At 49.3% G+C, this 16,930-nt stretch overlaps 1 protein-coding gene across 3 annotated transcripts in view; it reads left to right on the top strand.

Moving 5' to 3' along the window:
- Positions 1 to 330: 330 nt before the first annotated feature.
- SCYL3 (SCY1 like pseudokinase 3) overlaps positions 331 to 16,930 on the top strand; it is an 18,093-nt gene continuing 1,493 nt past the window's right edge. The window contains exons 1-14 of one of the 3 annotated variants that reach the window (XM_064454583.1): positions 626 to 1,911; positions 2,336 to 2,424; positions 3,979 to 4,271; positions 4,789 to 4,974; positions 5,655 to 5,768; positions 6,753 to 6,809; positions 7,552 to 7,654; positions 8,262 to 8,373; positions 9,047 to 9,124; positions 11,215 to 11,354; positions 12,107 to 12,294; positions 12,823 to 12,994; positions 14,885 to 15,028; positions 15,621 to 16,357. In XM_064454583.1, the coding sequence (XP_064310653.1) occupies positions 4,107 to 4,271; positions 4,789 to 4,974; positions 5,655 to 5,768; positions 6,753 to 6,809; positions 7,552 to 7,654; positions 8,262 to 8,373; positions 9,047 to 9,124; positions 11,215 to 11,354; positions 12,107 to 12,294; positions 12,823 to 12,994; positions 14,885 to 15,028; positions 15,621 to 16,357 (2,196 nt within the window). In that variant the 5' untranslated portion in view covers positions 626 to 1,911; positions 2,336 to 2,424; positions 3,979 to 4,106. Of the gene's footprint in view, positions 469 to 625; positions 1,912 to 2,335; positions 2,425 to 3,978; positions 4,272 to 4,788; positions 4,975 to 5,654; positions 5,769 to 6,752; positions 6,810 to 7,551; positions 7,655 to 8,261; positions 8,374 to 9,046; positions 9,125 to 11,214; positions 11,355 to 12,106; positions 12,295 to 12,822; positions 12,995 to 14,884; positions 15,029 to 15,620; positions 16,358 to 16,930 lie in introns of those variants that run through there. The other 2 variants (XM_064454582.1, XM_064454584.1) reach the window with 2 other exon arrangements.

Raw genomic sequence — 16,930 nt, 5'->3', positions numbered from 1 at the left:
TGGGCTCGGGCGGAGGGGCCGCCTCGCCCGAGGCGCCGAGCAGCAGAAATGGCGGGTGGGCCCGGCGGGGGCGCGGACCGAGCACAGGCTGCACGCAGGGGCGGGCTGCGCTCCGCGCCGGTGTTCGGTTATGCCACGGTTCCTGCGGGGCCGGGGGTGCGGGGAGCGGGGTACGGAGCGGCTCCAGGGCGGGCTTGCCCACAACCAAAATGGCCGTCGCCACTTCGCGGGCATCGCGTAAGATGACAGACGGCCCCGCCCACTTCGTTTCATCCGCCCGCCGCCAGAGGGCGCGCACGCCCTCTGGCGGCGCTCCGTCCCTCCGCCCGACTCGACTGTGCACCGCTGCCGGAAGAGCGAGTAGGCGGCGGCGCTGTGAGGGAGGGAGCGGCCGGCGGGGCCCAGGCGGCGTCCCCCGTCCGTCCCCCTCGTCCGTCCGTCCCCCCGCCCCGGGCTGGCGGAGAGCAGGTGGGGAAGAGGTGTTCGGGGGGGGTGGCCGGGACGGGAGGCAGCGGGGGCTCATGGTGGAGGCCGTCCTTGGAGGGCTGAGGGGGCCGGGGGGCGGCGGTGCGTGGAGGGGGCCGGGGTTCCCTTCCTGGGGCGACAGTGGTCCCGGTGCCGGCGGGCTCGCTGCTGTCGGGGGTCGGGGCTGCTGGGCCGCGGCACGGCCACCTTGTGCCCCCCCGCTCCGGCCCGGGCCTACTCGGGCTGCGGCCGGTTGCTCGGGACGGGCCCGGCTCAGCCAGCGGTGCCGCCGCCCGCCCCGTGGCAGCTCGCAGGGACGGTTGCGGTGGGGGCAAAAAGCTCGCTTTTCCAGGAAAAAAAAAAAAGTCAAATGCCGCACTGGGGCTGTAGCTGAGCGCGGCGTAGGCAGCGGCGTTGCTCCCGGCGCTTCTCGGGGACCCCGCAGCGTGACCACGTCCGCGCTTTCCCAGTGCCTGGTTGTCCAGGGTTGAACCGTCCTTGGGGAGCTGCAGTCAAACCGCGCTTCCTTTCCCGGAGAGGCTGTTGCCTATCGATCGCCCGCCTGTCCGCGCCCGCGGCACCGCCGGCGCAAGGTGCCCGCCGCTTGCTGCGCGTTTGTAGTCGCCGTGCTGGGAAATCTCCGCCTTCGGGAGCGAAGCACCCGCCAGCTCCGACAGCGGCTTCCAGGAGGCTCTGCTGGCGCGGGAGGCGGCGGGCAGGGCGAGCGGGAAGCCGGGCTGTGGAGTGACTGGGCTTAGCGCATGTGTTTCAGGTGGGCACCTCGTACGTGGGGTGTCACCACCCCACAAATAAACTAACGTCACTTACGGTAGCAACCCCCAATTATTCGTAAGTACCAGTCCCTCTGTTGTTGTCTGCTGGGCTCGCCTCCATCTCAAGGTGCGTTTTGTGTTACATCTAATGTTCGTGTTTACAGTTTATTGAAAATAAGATGTTAAAGGGTCATAACGTGGGTGATGCTCTTGACGCACAAAGCATATGTGGTCCTTCCACAGTGTAGCTGCGTGACTGGCGTGTATTTTAGCGTCGGAAGAATTCCTCATGGGTTTTAGCCACACCTAGGCAAACACCTTTGCAGATGCTTTTGCCTGCTGGAGTTTCAATAGCATGTTTTGGAGTGCTGTGAAAAAGAGAAGAAACCAAGCGATAGTTTTTCGAAGCTGCTGCGTTCCGGAAAAGCGTGGCTCGTGGTTCCACAGGCTGCTGTCGCACCTTGGTTGTTCAAAGCCACTTCCTTGAGGGTGGTCGGCGTTTGATACCGAGAGCTGTGGGGCTCCTCCTGAGAGGCGGTTACCTGGAGCAGGGGATGCGTCTTTGGGGCTGGTCATCGCGCAGCAGCACTCGATTAGGTCGCGGTTATTTGAATGACTCTGATGTTACAATATTTCTGAACTGTGGGCGTCCCTGAAGCCAAATTTGTAACCGGTGAGTATGTCCATACATATTTGGAGGAATGCAAGGCACTAGGTCAGTTCAGATACTTTCACCTCTCCTGTGCAAAACATGACTGAGAAATAGTCGCAGAAGAGCTAGCAAACAAAGCAAAGCTGAAGGCAGTGGAGAATGCAGATAAATTCTGCACCAGGAGGAGCAGCAGTGCCACGGCACGCAGGTGTGGAAGGTTGACCTGGGGCAAACCAGAGCCAAGCTCCCAGGGACCGGCTGGAGAGAAAGCCCTTCCACCTCGGGGCAGCCCGAATCCTTTTATGCCAAGGAGTTCACAGGAAAAGTCCTTTTTAGAAATATGTGTAACTGCTGCATGCTGCTTCCCTTTCACCTCTTAGCTCCTCTGAGTAGTGCTGGGAAGCTGCAGTTTCAACTTCTATGGCTTTCCCTTTATTTATTGAAGGTCACATTAAAGGAATTGGCACTGAAGTGGTGCAGATCTATCCCTGACACTAGCGGGAAGAGAATGGCAGCAAGTTGCATTTTCTGAAGGTAATTTAGTGTTAGATTTTAGGTGGGGGCAGGACACACGAGCTCAAAAAAAAAACCAACGCAATTTCAGACTGTGGTGGTTGTTGTAGATGCACTTGGTATGTTCTGAAGGGTTGAGGTCTGTTCACATCAAACCGTAAAGAGCTGTAATGTGTTCATATCTATATCCGTATATATATATGGATATATAGATATCCATATCTAACATGTTCGTAGTGTTCATTCCTCCCAGCAAGAAGCACATCTAGGGTTGTAGCTACCTGTTTGTTACAGAACAGTTAGATGACAAAGGTGATTAAATGACCCATGACGCAGGATTTGTATGAAGTCTATTAAAAAGGCAACATTCTACTCCTTCCCAAAGCTCATGCTGTCTAGTGGGCTGTGAAATTGGCATATTTACATTTAATAAAAACATCAGATCATAACATGTTTAAATATAGGGCACTTTGGGGAAGGGGGCGTTATCATTTAGATAACTCATTCTTAACAGAAACAGTGAAAAGCCAGGGAACTATAACAGACCAGCTCTCCAAAAGGCCCCCAGCACCACTGACCTTACAGCTCCTGGGAGGGCTTAAATGAGAGGCAGGGGAGAGGGGCCAGAAGAGCAGCTTTGCTGGAACGGCTCTGTCGGGGAGCTGAGACACCCCCATGCTGCTGCCCTCCTAAAGCCTCAGGTCACGGCTGGAAACAGCCACTGTAAAGTGATTCTCCAGTTGCAAAAAATGCTTGGGCGTGGGCAATTTTTTTCCCCCCACTTTTCCTGCAAACTGTGGTTTTGCTCTCTCCTTCTCTCATTACTGAAGATCATTTGCTAACTTCTGTAGCCAGACTGGTATTCGGGGTCTCGCCTGCTGCCTGCAACCACAAGCCTGATTACAGAGCATATGCGCAGTCAGTGTTTTCTAAAAGAGCCTCTGCAATCAGCGTGTTTGTTTTACCAGTTTTGCATGCAAGGAAGCAGCACAAAAATCTGTGTCAGCCTCTTCCTGACAGAGTCTGTGGGAGGAAGGAAGGGTTGGCAGGCAGGTGGAATATTTGTCGGATGGAGAGAAGGTAATGGGCCAGGGGGAAGCATGCTGCTGGAGGAGGTTACCTGACTCTAGCTTCACTGAAGTCCTCTGAGGCTTGGAGAATGGAGCAATGCCCACTTTTAAGAAGGCTGGGGGCTCCTTATGCCCTACAGCGGTGGCAGTCACAATTCCTAACTGCTGACTGGGCTTAATCTGCATTAAACCTCTGGAGTAGGTGTCTGCGTGACCGGGGGGTATTGGTGGATTACTGGTTTGGTAGCCAGGTGAAGGACTAGTTGTGGGCACCATGCTGTCCGTTCATCTGTGCAGCAGAGCTGGTGACGTCTGGTGGCAGTGCTGACACAGGTGCCAGCACAGTCCCAGCTCCACAGCTAGAGAGCTGCTTGCCTGCTGATCTGAACCGTTTCATGGACACTTGGTTTCCATTGCAATGGACGGGGCTTTTATTCTTGTCCTTAAACTGAAGGAGAGGATGCTGGCAGGAGGAGGTTCTTCATGGCTGTCTCATGCTTTTCAGAAAATGCTCTGAAGGTGAACTGGATGGTACCTGCCAGAACTGAATCTGTCAGAAAAAAAATCTTCCTTCACCCAAAGGTCTGTTTGTCATCAAAAGGGAACCTCTACAACGGCTGAACTCTGCAAGCAATGGGCTCGGAGAACAGTGCTTTAAAGAGCTATGCACTGGAAGAGCCGCCGTTCACACTGCCAACTGGACACACGATTTATCCAGCTGTGCTACAAGATGGCAGACTTGCTTCAGTCTTTGTGTACAAGCGAGAGAATGAAGATAAGGTTAATAAAGCTGCCAAGGTACTGTAGAGTGTGCCTGGGACAGACTTGTCAGAGCTGTCCCTCCTTTTCCTTGGAGGGGTGGGAATCAGTTAATGGGGGTCAAGCCCTTGGGGGGAGTAAGGGCAGGAGAAAAGGTCGAAGTGGACCCTGGCCGCAAACAGCTGCCGGGCAGGGAGGAAGAAGATGGTGGGCAGCTGGCAAAGTTCACCGTGCACTGAACAACGTGAGCGGTGGTGGGAAGCAACGTTCAGATAGCAATACCTGCATCCATTTGCAGAGTAGTGGCCACCTCCTGCAGAACTAAGTCAGAGAGTCTTTCTTAGGTGGCCCCTACCCAAAATACTGTGTTTGTTCTGTGTGAGGCTTTATCTCGATGTGTTACAAAGGGTGCTGCAATGAGTGAGCGAGTGTGCCGAGCACGTGGTGAGGAGCAGGGATGGGCTATCTAAATGTAAGCAGAAAAGAACAAGGCTAAGCTCTGCAGCCAGAAGAGTTGCCTTGGGTGAGATTTAACAGATGTCTTTGTTTCTGGAAGCACCTGAAAACCTTGCGCCACCCTTGCCTTCTGCGCTTCCTCTCTTGTACTGTGGAAGCAAATGGGATCCACCTGGTTACAGAACGTGTGAAGCCTTTGGAGGCGGTCCTGGAGTCACTCTCTTCTGCGGAAATCTGCGCAGGGATCTATGACGTATTGCTGGCACTCATCTTCCTCCATGACAGGGTAGGTACCACCAGCAGCAGTCGTCAGGCTTTGGTGGGAGCCAGATGAAACGTGACAGGAGAGCATTGTACCGGGGCTTGCTGGGATGACTCTCTCATTCCTGGTTCCTCACAATAAAACAGATCTACACCCCATAGCTCTTTTAGGCTGAAACCACTAAAAACATCAGCTGCTTTGTAGGAGGAAGGGTAGTGGAAAACGCTGCGGGTTTTGGAAGCAAGGGAGCAGATCTCAGTTCATGAATTGATACCTGCTCTCAGTGCTTCTTACTTCAGGGAATTGGGGTTGCTCGGCTTTGGCATTTATTTACAGCTGTTGCCATGTGTCAGAGATTGGTGTCATCCCTTCCGCTGTTCTGGCACAGTGTGTTAGTCCAGGACTGCAGTTGAATCCCAGCTCAGACTATAGCTTTTGGGCTTTGTGTTCATAGTTGGAGCTCTTCTCTGGAATTACAGTTGCATTGCAAGGGCTGTGACAATTAGAGCTCTGTCTGCCCCAAAACCCCAGCCCTTCAGCCTGATACTTGCTAGTCATCTGCAAAATCCCGAAGGACCTTCAGAATTATGTGCTTTTTGGCAGCCTTTCCTCAGCTCCTTGCAGCACCTAATTAGTGCTGATTAAGATTTTAGGTCTTCATCTATCCCCAAGTCTGTGATCTTGGTTTTTTTTTAATGTTTTAGGGAAACCTAACGCATAACAATGTCTGTTTATCATCTGTGTTTGTAAGTGAGGATGGGCACTGGAAACTGGGAGGAATGGAAACAGTCTGTAACTTCAATGAAGCCACCCCAGAGGTAAGAGCCAAGCAAAGCACACCCTCCGATGCCTGGGGGGCAGCTTCTGGCCTGCCAGAGCTGGCCATCTATGGATGTGAAGGCCCAAGTCCCTGCAGTTACTTGAATTTACTGTTAAGTGTGCTGGCTCACTTCCAGCTCTGACCTGAATCTTTGCTCTAAGAACACCGTAGCTATAAACTACAATGTCTATGCAAACAGAAATTAACTCCCCACTAGCCAAAAAGCAGCTGCTTTTCTAAAGGAGACTGCTGGCTGGAGGGTAGGCTAAGACTGGGGAGAATGAGAAATATTGGCTTCTCTGGGCTGATTTAAAAACAAACTGGGGGAAGAAAAAAGCTTTAGTGCGAAGCAGGAAGATCCAGGTTGAAATTAATCAGTAAGAAAAATACTCAAATGACTCCTTAGCTTTTGCTGCTGGCATCTTCATTGCTTGTTTACTGGCCTTAGCAGAAAAATTCCTGGTTTGATTCCTGCTGCATGCTATGCAGAGTCATTGCTGCAGCCTGGCGCTCTGTCATAAATGTATATTGCCTTTTCTCCCAGAGGATCCACAAATCCTTCACAATCATATTGGGTGTCCCTGGCATGTATCACCTTTCAGAAGGGATCAGGCAGACACACAACTGGTGTGCGTGGTGGTGCACAACAATGTAAAGAGCACGGCAGTAAAACCTGACTGCTAAAGCTCATAAAATCTTCTCCCTGTCCAGATGGATCAGGTGGGATGATAGGACCGAGGACTAAAGGGGCGAGTTGGCTGTGATGCCCTGAAGTTGCTTTCTGTCAGCTTGGTGCTTCACACCTGGTGCATTTGTGCTTCCCCTCTGGCAGGGGAGGCGCAGCCTGCCCCGGGTGCCAGCTGAAGGGGCAGGGGCAGACCTCCCGCCAGATGCTCAGCTCTGGCCCTCGGAGCCAGCCTGCTCCTGCCGCTTCTGAGAGAAGTGATCGAGGCAGCTCATGTCTCCCCTTTTCTCCTTCCAGTTCCTCTGTCATGTCAAGTCGGTACGAGACCAGTCGTGCATCCCTTGCGAGGAGCTGGTGAGTAACATTGCCTGCTGGATGATCTTGCTGGCAACAAATAAAAGTGCGATGTTTGAGAAATAGTTTTCATTCACATATTTTATTTCCTTATGCCTGAATGGGAGGAATTGGCTGTTGGATAAAGCCAGGGTTTACTTTCTTCCTTTTTTTCCGCCTTCCCTCCCATCCTTGGTTTGGGGATGGTGTCAGACACAGGGAAGTGAAATTCTGAATGAGGAGTGGTGGGACAGCAGGTTGTCGTAATATTTTTTCAAACACTTTGTGTTGCAACTTTAATGCTTCTAAATCACCAAAGCCTGGCAAAAATTAGAGTAGTTGCTGAGTTTGCCCAGGTCACTGTGGTCACATGATCATGTAACTCTCACGTGCAACAACCTATTTTCTTCACTTGTTAGTCACCCTCTATTTATAAGTTGCTTATCTTAAAGGAGCACTCGCTTTCTCTCTGATTACACCTGTTTCCGTAGAAATGCTGAAAGTTGTTGCCTTGCAGTTGCTGCGTGCATTCAGGGGGGAATTGTTTCATCGTGATGTGGTTGCTCCTGTGGGTTATAAATTCCCCAATGGAGGTTTTCTTGACATCATATTCTACTTGTAGAGTACTTAGTATGGCTTTGGTGCTGTAAGAAGAATTGGAGAGTGTATATGGCAGGGGGTGGGAATAGAGATTTGTGAAAATTACCAAGTATTTCATAACTCCTGCTTTGATGATATTTTTGGGTTTGGGGACTTTTTTCAGTCTGCAGATTTCAAAATTCTGCCCAACAGCTATGGGCACGCGAGGGATGCCTACGCATTTGGAACAATGGCTGAAAATCTCCTGACAGTCCTAAAAGATCAGGGTGAGGAATGACACGTGTTTGTTTTGCTATTGATCAGCTTCTCTTGCTTATTCCTTGCCCATGTCAACTGAGCCATTTGCCTTTTGTTGCAGCTGGCAGATGTGCTGTAGGTTGGGTGGCCACTGCTGTTCTTCATGTTTGCTAGGTTAAAATACAGGTTTCAGCTTCTCCTGTGTTCCCCACTTCCCGCATTTGAGCGTGGTCAGGTGTGGCTGGAGGTCACCAGCCCACATAATATGAGCACTCCCACAACTGCTCTGACACGGTCGAAGGTTCACTTGCTCCTGCCCCACTGGCCACTTCTTGAGGGTTATGGACACGGGTGCGTGGATGCTGCATACCACAGTGGAGCAGGGTCTGCTGCCTTCTAGCAGGGAGGGAGCAGGAAGCTTCTCAGGGAACAGTAGCACCCCTCGGTGCCCCAGTAGCCAAGAAGCCTAGGGAGAGAAATGGAAATGCTATTTTTCCTTCATTTAGGGACATTTATGAGCAATTTTGCTATCAAATAGAGCTTCTAAAAATAAGTTTTTGGGAGGGTGGAGGACTCCTCAACATAGCTTGTTCAGGGTTGAGAGAGAAATCTAACTGCAGGTGCTCTGGATTTCAGTTTCAGCAGATATTCTCTCCAGCTTTCAGCAAACCTTGCACTGTACGCTGCTGAATCCAGATCCAAAGTGTCGTCCGCCACTGTCCAGCTTATTGTGTCACGAGTTCTTCAGGTAGGGAAAGGAATATCCTGCCCCTCTTGGTATGTCTTGATACTGCAAACATGTTAATTTTGTGAAGGTGTGTTACTTATCAGATGGGAAGTGAAGACTTAATCCCTACCTCTTACAGGGATCTCTGGCAAAGAGGCTCCTTAAGCTGAAAGCATTTTCAGCCTTCCAAATGAGGTGCTGAACTAGCAGTGGCGACAGATGTGTGTCCCTCAGTCACATGCAGTCAGTTGGATCTCCCCAAGCTCATGGGAGGTGGTGGGAAACGCTCTAGCAAATAAAACGCTGAGCGATACTGCTGGAGCAAAGCAGGCTCCAAGGTAATCTGCACAGAGCTGCATCTGCTGGCACCTGAGTGCTTCTCTGGGTGGTGGCATTTGTGTAGGGTGGCACTTCATTCTGCTAACTGCCCCAGGAAGGTGGCCAGAGGTGGCCGATGCCACGTTGCCCAGGTCTCCCTGTGAATTGCTGACGTCAAACTGCAGCGCTGTGCAGGCGCAGCTGTCAGGTAACTGGTCACACCTCCATGCTGGCGTTCTTGGTGCACCAGCGTTTGACTTGTACCCCTCTGTCAAGTTTTCTCTGCTAAATGAAGGACGGGGATTTGCAGTCCCCGTTGTGGGTTGTTCAAGCATTGGTAAGGATCACACTCAACAGCCTACGTTTTTGTGCTTAGGAATGATTTTCTGGAAGTTGTGAATTTTCTGAAGACCTTAACACTAAAGTCTGAGGAGGAAAAAACTGAATTTTTCAAGTAAGTGAAGGAACTATAATCTGGAAGCTTCTTATTTCAGAAATACTTCTGCTGAATGGGATGTGGGGGCACCTGGGAAGGCTAGGGGCTGGAGAGGTTGTTCCTCAGGTGCCAGATTTTGATTGCTTCGGCCGAACGTTGTTTGCTCTGTAATATTTTGGGTACTCCAGCCAAAGTAACAATCACATCAGAGAGGAAACTCCTCACTCCCTCCTTTCCCAGTTGCTTGTTGTGAATGGTTTAGTGGTTGGGAGGAGCGGTACATGCTGGGCTCTGCATTGTTCTGATACTCACCAGACTCCGCAGTGAGGCTGCGCACAGCCGTACGGACAGCAGTGTTTTTAACCTGCTACAGAGCAATTGCTGTCACTGGAGAATCAGTCAGAAAACACTGTAGTGACACGCGTCACTTCAGGGGTGCTTTTCTGAATGCCATCAGCTTGTAGGCAGCTGAGTCAAACTCCTGCAGGGGCAAGTACAGAAGCTTTCCCAGGAGTACAGGGATATGAAAAGGAAATAATTTTTCCATTGTCCATGTTCTAATTGAGTTAATGCACTTCATGGAGCGTAATGCTGATGTTATTAGCAGTAGTTAAATTTTTCAGGTCCTCTTCCACCCACTTTAGCACTGTCCTGTCTCCCGCTGCACCACAGTCAGGCAGGGATCATTTGTAAAGCCTGTTTGTGTGCTGTAGAGGGGCAAGTGTGGCCGAACAGCTCATCCACTCAAGCTCTGGTGAACAGTTCCTCACTGGAGCTGCCCCGGGGTCCTGCTGCTTTACACACAGGCTGTCCACTTGCCCAGTTTCAAAATACTGTAAAACACAAGAGGACATCTTGTAATGTGCTAGCAAAAAAGAAACTTTCCCTCGCTTTGTTCTTAGAATTAGCTTTATTTTAGATGTGACTTTGCAAAAAAGTGAAACCCTAGCACCAGGCTCCTCTTGAGGCTGAAAATTTCTCCCATTTAGGCAGATCTTGTAAACTGCTAATGAGACAGCTCTCAATAAGGCATGTTGGGTGAATTAATCTTGTGGTGCCCGCCCTTTCTGGGTAAAGCTGTTGTCTATAATGGATGTCTCAGCTGCAGTTGTGCAGCATCTGCAGGAAATCCTATTGTCATGGTCCCCAAGTTTTCTCTAAGGGAAGCTTCCATGCAGTCATGGCATTGTCTGGGCCTGAAAAAGCGAGAAGCTGAATTTTGATTTCTTTTTCCATATAAAGGAGCCTGGCTGTTCTTACAGAGCTATCCTCCTGCCTGGTTTATACTTCTGTGGTCACTGTCAGTTGCAACACTGGTTTGATTTCACTAGTTTGAGACTAAGTAGAGCAAAGAGGAGCAGAAAGGGGATCTTAGCAGGAACATTCAGAATGGTTCCCACCATCTGTGTAACAGCAGTGTTTACTGGGGGAGGGAACAAATACCATGTTTAAAGATATGGCAGTGTCGCTCCTTTATCAGGCAGAGGGGCTTTCACTGCATGTGCACTATTGCTCCTACATCTCCAAACCTAGAGAAAAGCAGTAATTGTTACTGGTATTTTAAAAATTAAAATCTTATGAAGAGCAGCTGCACAGAGTAAAACTTTGTGACTTAAAGAAATAAACCCAACCCATGCTCTCTTGGCCACCTCTAAACGTATTAGATGGAAGTGGTTTCAAAATGCAAGGGAAGCTTCCCTTGCATAGTGGGTAGAGCAGCCAACAGAGTGTGGCATTTCATGGGAGGAACCAGCTGTGAGGCAGTTTGATGCCACAGCAATGGGCAGCTTCTCAGAGGGGGAAGCCTTCATGAGCCAGCTGCAGGCACAGCACTGCTTCTGGAGGTGCTCGTGACAGCCTGTGATCCAGGTGTGGGGTTTTATAGGATGTGTCTCTGGCTCCTGCTTTGTGTTATTGCTGCCTGAAAGCCTCAGGCAGGGGCAGAGCCTTGTCCTAGGTTAGTGTGCACGCAGAGTGACAGGCTGTGATGGGACTTTGTCTCTAGGCAATGAGTCAGGCACCAAAAAGGGGGAAAGCAATATTAAGGGAAACAGTTGTAAATGCATGGAAGGCTGCCTTGCTATTAATTGCTCTGTCTTGGAACACAGATTCCTGCTGGACAGGGTGGCCGGCTTGTCAGAGGAGCTGATAGCATCACGGCTGGTGCCTCTTCTACTCAATCAGCTTGTGTTTGCAGAACCTGTAGCTGTCAAGAGTTTTCTTCCTCATCTGCTGGGTCCAAAGAAAGGTGACCTTTAAGTACTTTCTCACTTCAGAATTATTACTGACAAGTTTGGAATGAATTCAGAGCAGTTGTTCCATTGAATCAAGGGAATAGCGGTGTTTGTTTAACCAGAGCGAATACTGTATCATACAGAATTGGAAAGGACAGTTATGTGTGGTTCCCCATTTGCAGTACTTCCCACTGCTCTGCTGATGCTGGGAAGAGAATTAGGAATTGCCTGGGGCCTTTCCCAGGTTTACATGTTATTCCACCGGCCCACTTCCGGCTTTCTCAGTGGCTCACTGCAGATCCCTCTTCTCACCTTTCCCCTACCCTCCCTGCCCTTTTTTCTTCTGCCGCTGCACTCGCTCTCCTGTAAGGGTGCTCAGTCTCTTCTCCTTTCCTCTGCAAGAGGTGTGCAGCATGTCTTGCTGGATCCCCAGCTACCTCTGTCCCCGCTGTTTGCCTTCCCTCTCTTACAAGTTTTTCCTAAATAGCTACTGGTGTTTCAGCCAAGCAATAGCTGTCTTGTGAGTGTTTGACCTTCCGTGTTCAGAGCCATTGCTGTTGACCAACGGACACTGGCACTGCTGCCTCTCCTCTCTCCCGTCTCTGACATCCCAAGCAAGCTGTGTTGGCAGCTGATGACGAATCAGACCTGGCAGTGGGGTGTCACTGTCATCATCGGCTATGATGGTTTCTCAGGGAGTAGCTTTTGGGTGGGCTGTCTCTCGTTGCTGAAGCAGCCTTTTCCCATCTTCACCTCCCTTCCTTAGAGCAAACTGGAGAAAGCCAGACCAGCTGCCTCCTGTCACCAGCCTTGTTCCAGACACACGTCATCCCCGTGCTGCTGAAGCTATTTGAGGTTCACGAGGAGCACGTTCGAATGGTGTTGCTGTCTCACATTCATGCCTACGCAGAGCTGTTCTCTCGGGAGGAGTTGAAAAACATCATATTGCCGCAGGTTAAGGAGAGCAAAACAACATGCGCTATACCCTAGAATATGGGATTTCTACTGCTCGGGTTGGTTCTTAGCTTAAAGTTAGGGTCTCATAGTGCTGGCTGCAAAGAGACAGTTTACAACCTCCTTTCTACGCAAGCCCTAACCCTTACACCCCCACCCTGATCTAGAGTGCTGGTTTTGTTAAACCTGATGCCCTCTGTCACACACGCTGCTTGTGCTGATACCTGTTGGCCCTGACTGACAGCCTCACAAGAAGAGACTGTTTCACACCAGAGCTGTCAAGAGCAGAGCTATGACCGGTCTAAGCCCAGGGTGCCATGGCGTTAGGGTCCAGCGCTCACCAGGATCACCCACCCTTGTAACACAAAGTGGAAGGCTGATTGCATGCTACAGAGTAACATCCAGTATCTGCTGAGAGCTGTGGGAGATTGTAGAAATTAAATGAGCTGCAAATATAACATTTAAAGGAGAGAAAGTGAAAAAGCAGAGTTTTCTGTTCTCGGTAATGTTATCGTGTTCTTGGTGTAGGTATTGCTGGGCCTTCGAGATACCAGTGACTCTATTGTTGCAATAACACTGCACAGCTTGGCAGTTCTCGTCTCCCTGCTTGGACCCGAAGTAGTTGTAGGTGGAGAAAGAACGAAGATTTTCAAAAGCTCCGCACCAAGTTTCATGAAAACTGCTGATCTCTCCCCAGAAGGTAAAAGATACGGTCAGAGTGCTCTCAGGGTTCTTGCCTGTTCTGTCCAAGCAACATGGGCAGAATTTCTTGGATGATTAATCTGTTGCTGTTGACAGGTTAACTGGAAAAAAAGCTAATTTGCAGCTAAACTTCAATTCTAAAGCAGGTGCTGTTTGCAGACACAGAATTGATTTCAGAAGAAGAGTTATATAAAAGTATTTTAAATATAGGAAATATATAGAAAAAAATTAAATCTTTAAGATTATCTAAGTAAAGGAGATTAAGTGTGTGTATTTGTCTTTGGTGGAAGACTTGTACTGCCCTTCTAAAGGACTTATGCACTTATCCAGATAGTTGTTTAATATTGCCTCTGTCCTTCACGTTTTTAAAAACAGTAAGTCTCATCCTCTTCCCCTAATTTCTATTAATAGATTGGAAAAGGAATACGAACTTCCATTTTTTCTCAGCTATCTGGCGGCTTTTCAGCTAATCCAAATGAAGACAATAGTCCCTGCACCTGCTAGTAACTTGGAATTGTACTGAGGGAAAGCTTTTCTGGATATTCAAACTAAGAATGCTTATAACTGGAGGGAGGAATCAGCATTTGTTCTACTTTAGACATAGAGATACCAAATGAAATGCAATAGAGAGATCAATTTAAGTATAAATGTTTTCTTCCTGACTTGTGTGTACTGACAGCTACCACCCTTTATTAAAATCTGTGGATGGCTCATTGCATTATTTTGTTTTACATTATTTTAGTAGATTATAGTAAATAAACTCCTTTGGATTGCATGCTAAAAACAGGCTTATTTTTCAGAATACATTCAAAATTAGACCTGATTTAACTACTGACAAACAACAAACAACACTGTTGTCCTCAACAGTGAGTGATGACCTGCAAAAACCAGTACTAGAGGCAGAACATGTGAGGCTTAATAAGCTGTTTGCTTTAAGTCCCTGAAAGGGTGTACCTTTTAACAAGGGCATTTCTAGGGAGGGTGGGTTCTGTATGCTAATTGCAGTCCTTCCCAGTGCCACAGGCTGTGCCTCTCTGGCTGTGCTGGTAAGCCTGGGCTAGGCTGGCACAGCTGGCTGGGAGCACGGGTGAGCTGTGTGGAAGCAGCTACAGCACTGGCCCCAAGCCATGATGTTCTGGGATGGCAGCAACAGGGCCTCGCACAGCTGAGGCCAGAGCTGGGGATTCACCACCGCTGCTGGGGGTATACTGCAGCTCCCAAAATTGAGCTGGAACTAGGTGCTTGCCAAGCTACTGTCACTGGCCCAGGGAAACAAACCTGCCTTGTGCAGCTTCAAAGCATGGCCTGTACTGCCTGCCACCCCATGTCACCTCAGGTGTGATACAAGGGAGACTGTCATGCAGCCTTCAGGGGAGAGCCTCTTGTCGCTGTGAGCTGCTTTGCTCGTACCGAGGCATAAAGGAGGCTTGTGTAGTCACGTGGGTTTGGTTATGCTTTGAATTGTTGTGACTATCAGTGTTGTGCTTTTTCATTGAGAGGCAGATAACAGAGGATTGGTGATGCTGTGCAGCACAGAACCTGGCATTTTGGATCCAGCCAGGTGGCAGACAGCATTATTTTTTTTTAAGCACCTGTTCTGATCGTAATCAGTTTGTTCATTGTGTCTTTCTCAAAAGAACATAGAAAAAAACTGACCATTTACAGTTGCCCAAACTGTATCGGCAAGAGCTGCAGATGGCAGGAACAGAGGAGCACTGTGTAACGGACAGCTGAAGATGTGCAGCTGTTGCGTTGCTGCCCCAGCCTTCATTCAGTATCACTTGTCAGTGTTGTAAATAAGAACGTTCCAATGCTGTGGGCAGGTTCAACTAAGACTGACAACATACCTTGTGGACCTGGTGTCCTTTCTTTTCTTTTATCCCTGCAGACTCCCCCAGTCATGCTGTAAGCAGTCAGAGAAATCAAACCTCTCGGCCTTTGAAGAACAATTCTAGTGTGTTTCCCATCGCTGGAAATGTACCTGTCAAGAACCTTTCTGTGCGACAAGACAATCCACTGGCTTTAAAGACAGGTAAAACTTTGCCCTAGCTCTTCCTTTTTAGCAATCAAGTGTCCTACAACGGCAATGTTGCTGGAAAAGATATTAATTTTTCCCATGTGCTGGTCTGAAAGAGATTGAGTGAACCAAGGAAGGTAACAGTGAAGGAATGAGAGTACGACCCTTGACTTCCTACGCAGTAGTTATTTGGGAATCTGATATGCAGAGACTCCTGCCCAGCCAGCCTTGAATTTCTGTTTCCCTGCACAGGTTGTCTGCTGTGCTTTTTCACCCCTCCCACTGCTTGGCAGATACACTAGACTTAGGTCAGCTCATTCTCTGACCTCAGAAGCTGACTCAGTTTACCTTCAAGGCCTTTTTTCAGTCATGTATTGCTTATCAGCAGTCAGCTTTTATTGCCCCAGGGCTTTGAAATGAATACCCCCTCCTTTGCAAGCAAGAAGGTGTCTGTGCTTTCTAATATGAGAAGAGCTTAGCACTGAAGCAGCTTTCCACTCAGCATTACTGCCTTATTTCAGTGCCAGTTGCTGCCTGTGATGTCAAGGAGTTTTAGGCACAACTCTGTTCTCTTGAAATGCGCACATGACGCCTTTGTCTTCCACAGGTGAGCAAGACACTCAGTCCCCACCAAACGGAATTCCTGGAAGCATTAATATGCCAGGGAACAGCAGGAGCTCTCTGACTACCTCTGAAAAGCCAGCAGAGGAGTGGCCAGACTGGAGTGAGCCAGAGGAGACAGACACTGAGAAAACTGTGAACATTCAAATTCAGCCCCGAGTGCCACAGGACAGCATGGGACCTTACTTTGCTGAGCATGATGTAGATGAGAAGCCTTGGGATGACTTTGAGCCCAGCAGCCCTAGTCCTGAACTGCCCTCAGGAAACTGCCTCACTGTGACACAAGCTGATGCAGTTGAAATGCCAAGGCCTCTGCCAGGTGCCCATCAACTGAGCAAAGAATTCAAAAGCCTCAGATCGAGCCCCCCCACAAAGTCCTGTCATGGGAACAGCTGGAGCAAGGACAAGTGGGACCATCAGGAACAACTGGGAGAAACTGTGCTGCCAAAAATGATGTTTCAGGAAAGGTTGAAGTCTTCATCAGAGTCTGGCCTAGGAGACGAATTCACGATAAAAGTGAAGAGGAAACCTGTGCAAGACCCTGAGCTGGACTGGTTTGCTGACATGATCCCAGACATTAAACCTTCTTCTGCTATCTTGATTTTACCTGAAGCGAGGACAGATGCAGTTGTTCCCAGTCATGCTGGTGTAGTGTCCAGCAGAGATGGTGCCTCCCAGAATGTGCTGTTTTCATCCAAATTTGCAGCAGCTGATGTTGTTGAGGTAAGAGGCTAGAGGCAGTGGGGTTTAAATGATTGCACACTTGAGAGGACCCTAACACATATACATAGCACAACACACTGTTGTAGCACCAGCTGGCTCCTTAATCAGGTGGTGGATAACATGAGGAAGCATCAACAGCATATGACTGCACAGTGCAGTCTTTACCTCTGAATCCAAGATGCTGAACTCTGAATGATGCATCTTATCGGTGGGCTGTCACTGCAGCAGCAGGGCAGCTCTGGTAAGAAACAGGGAATGGACCTAGCTTGTATGCTACTAAAGGCACTAAGGAGTTCTAACTCCTTTTAATTTGTGCTGCTGTCTCCTGGATACAAAGACCCCAGACTACCTTAGGGAGGGTCTTGATTTGTTGGAGGTGAAACAAGGCTGGATCAAACCTGCTGAACAGGCACAGCCCCAAGCACAAAGATAGGGGCTTTCAAGCACAGAGGGTGTTCAGGACTCAATGTTGCTCCTGGCTCTCCTAGGAAAACCTAACAGCATTGTAAATAAAGGGCCAGGAAACCAGAACCTCTGAATTAGAGCACAACTTTTTAGGTGCTTTGTTTTCAT

Source organism: Phalacrocorax carbo, chromosome 6 (genome assembly GCF_963921805.1).
Source record: "Phalacrocorax carbo chromosome 6, bPhaCar2.1, whole genome shotgun sequence".
Lineage (NCBI taxonomy): Eukaryota > Metazoa > Chordata > Aves > Suliformes > Phalacrocoracidae > Phalacrocorax > Phalacrocorax carbo.
Note: the sequence above shows the minus strand (reverse complement) of the source record. Positions and strands in the feature narration are given on the sequence as shown.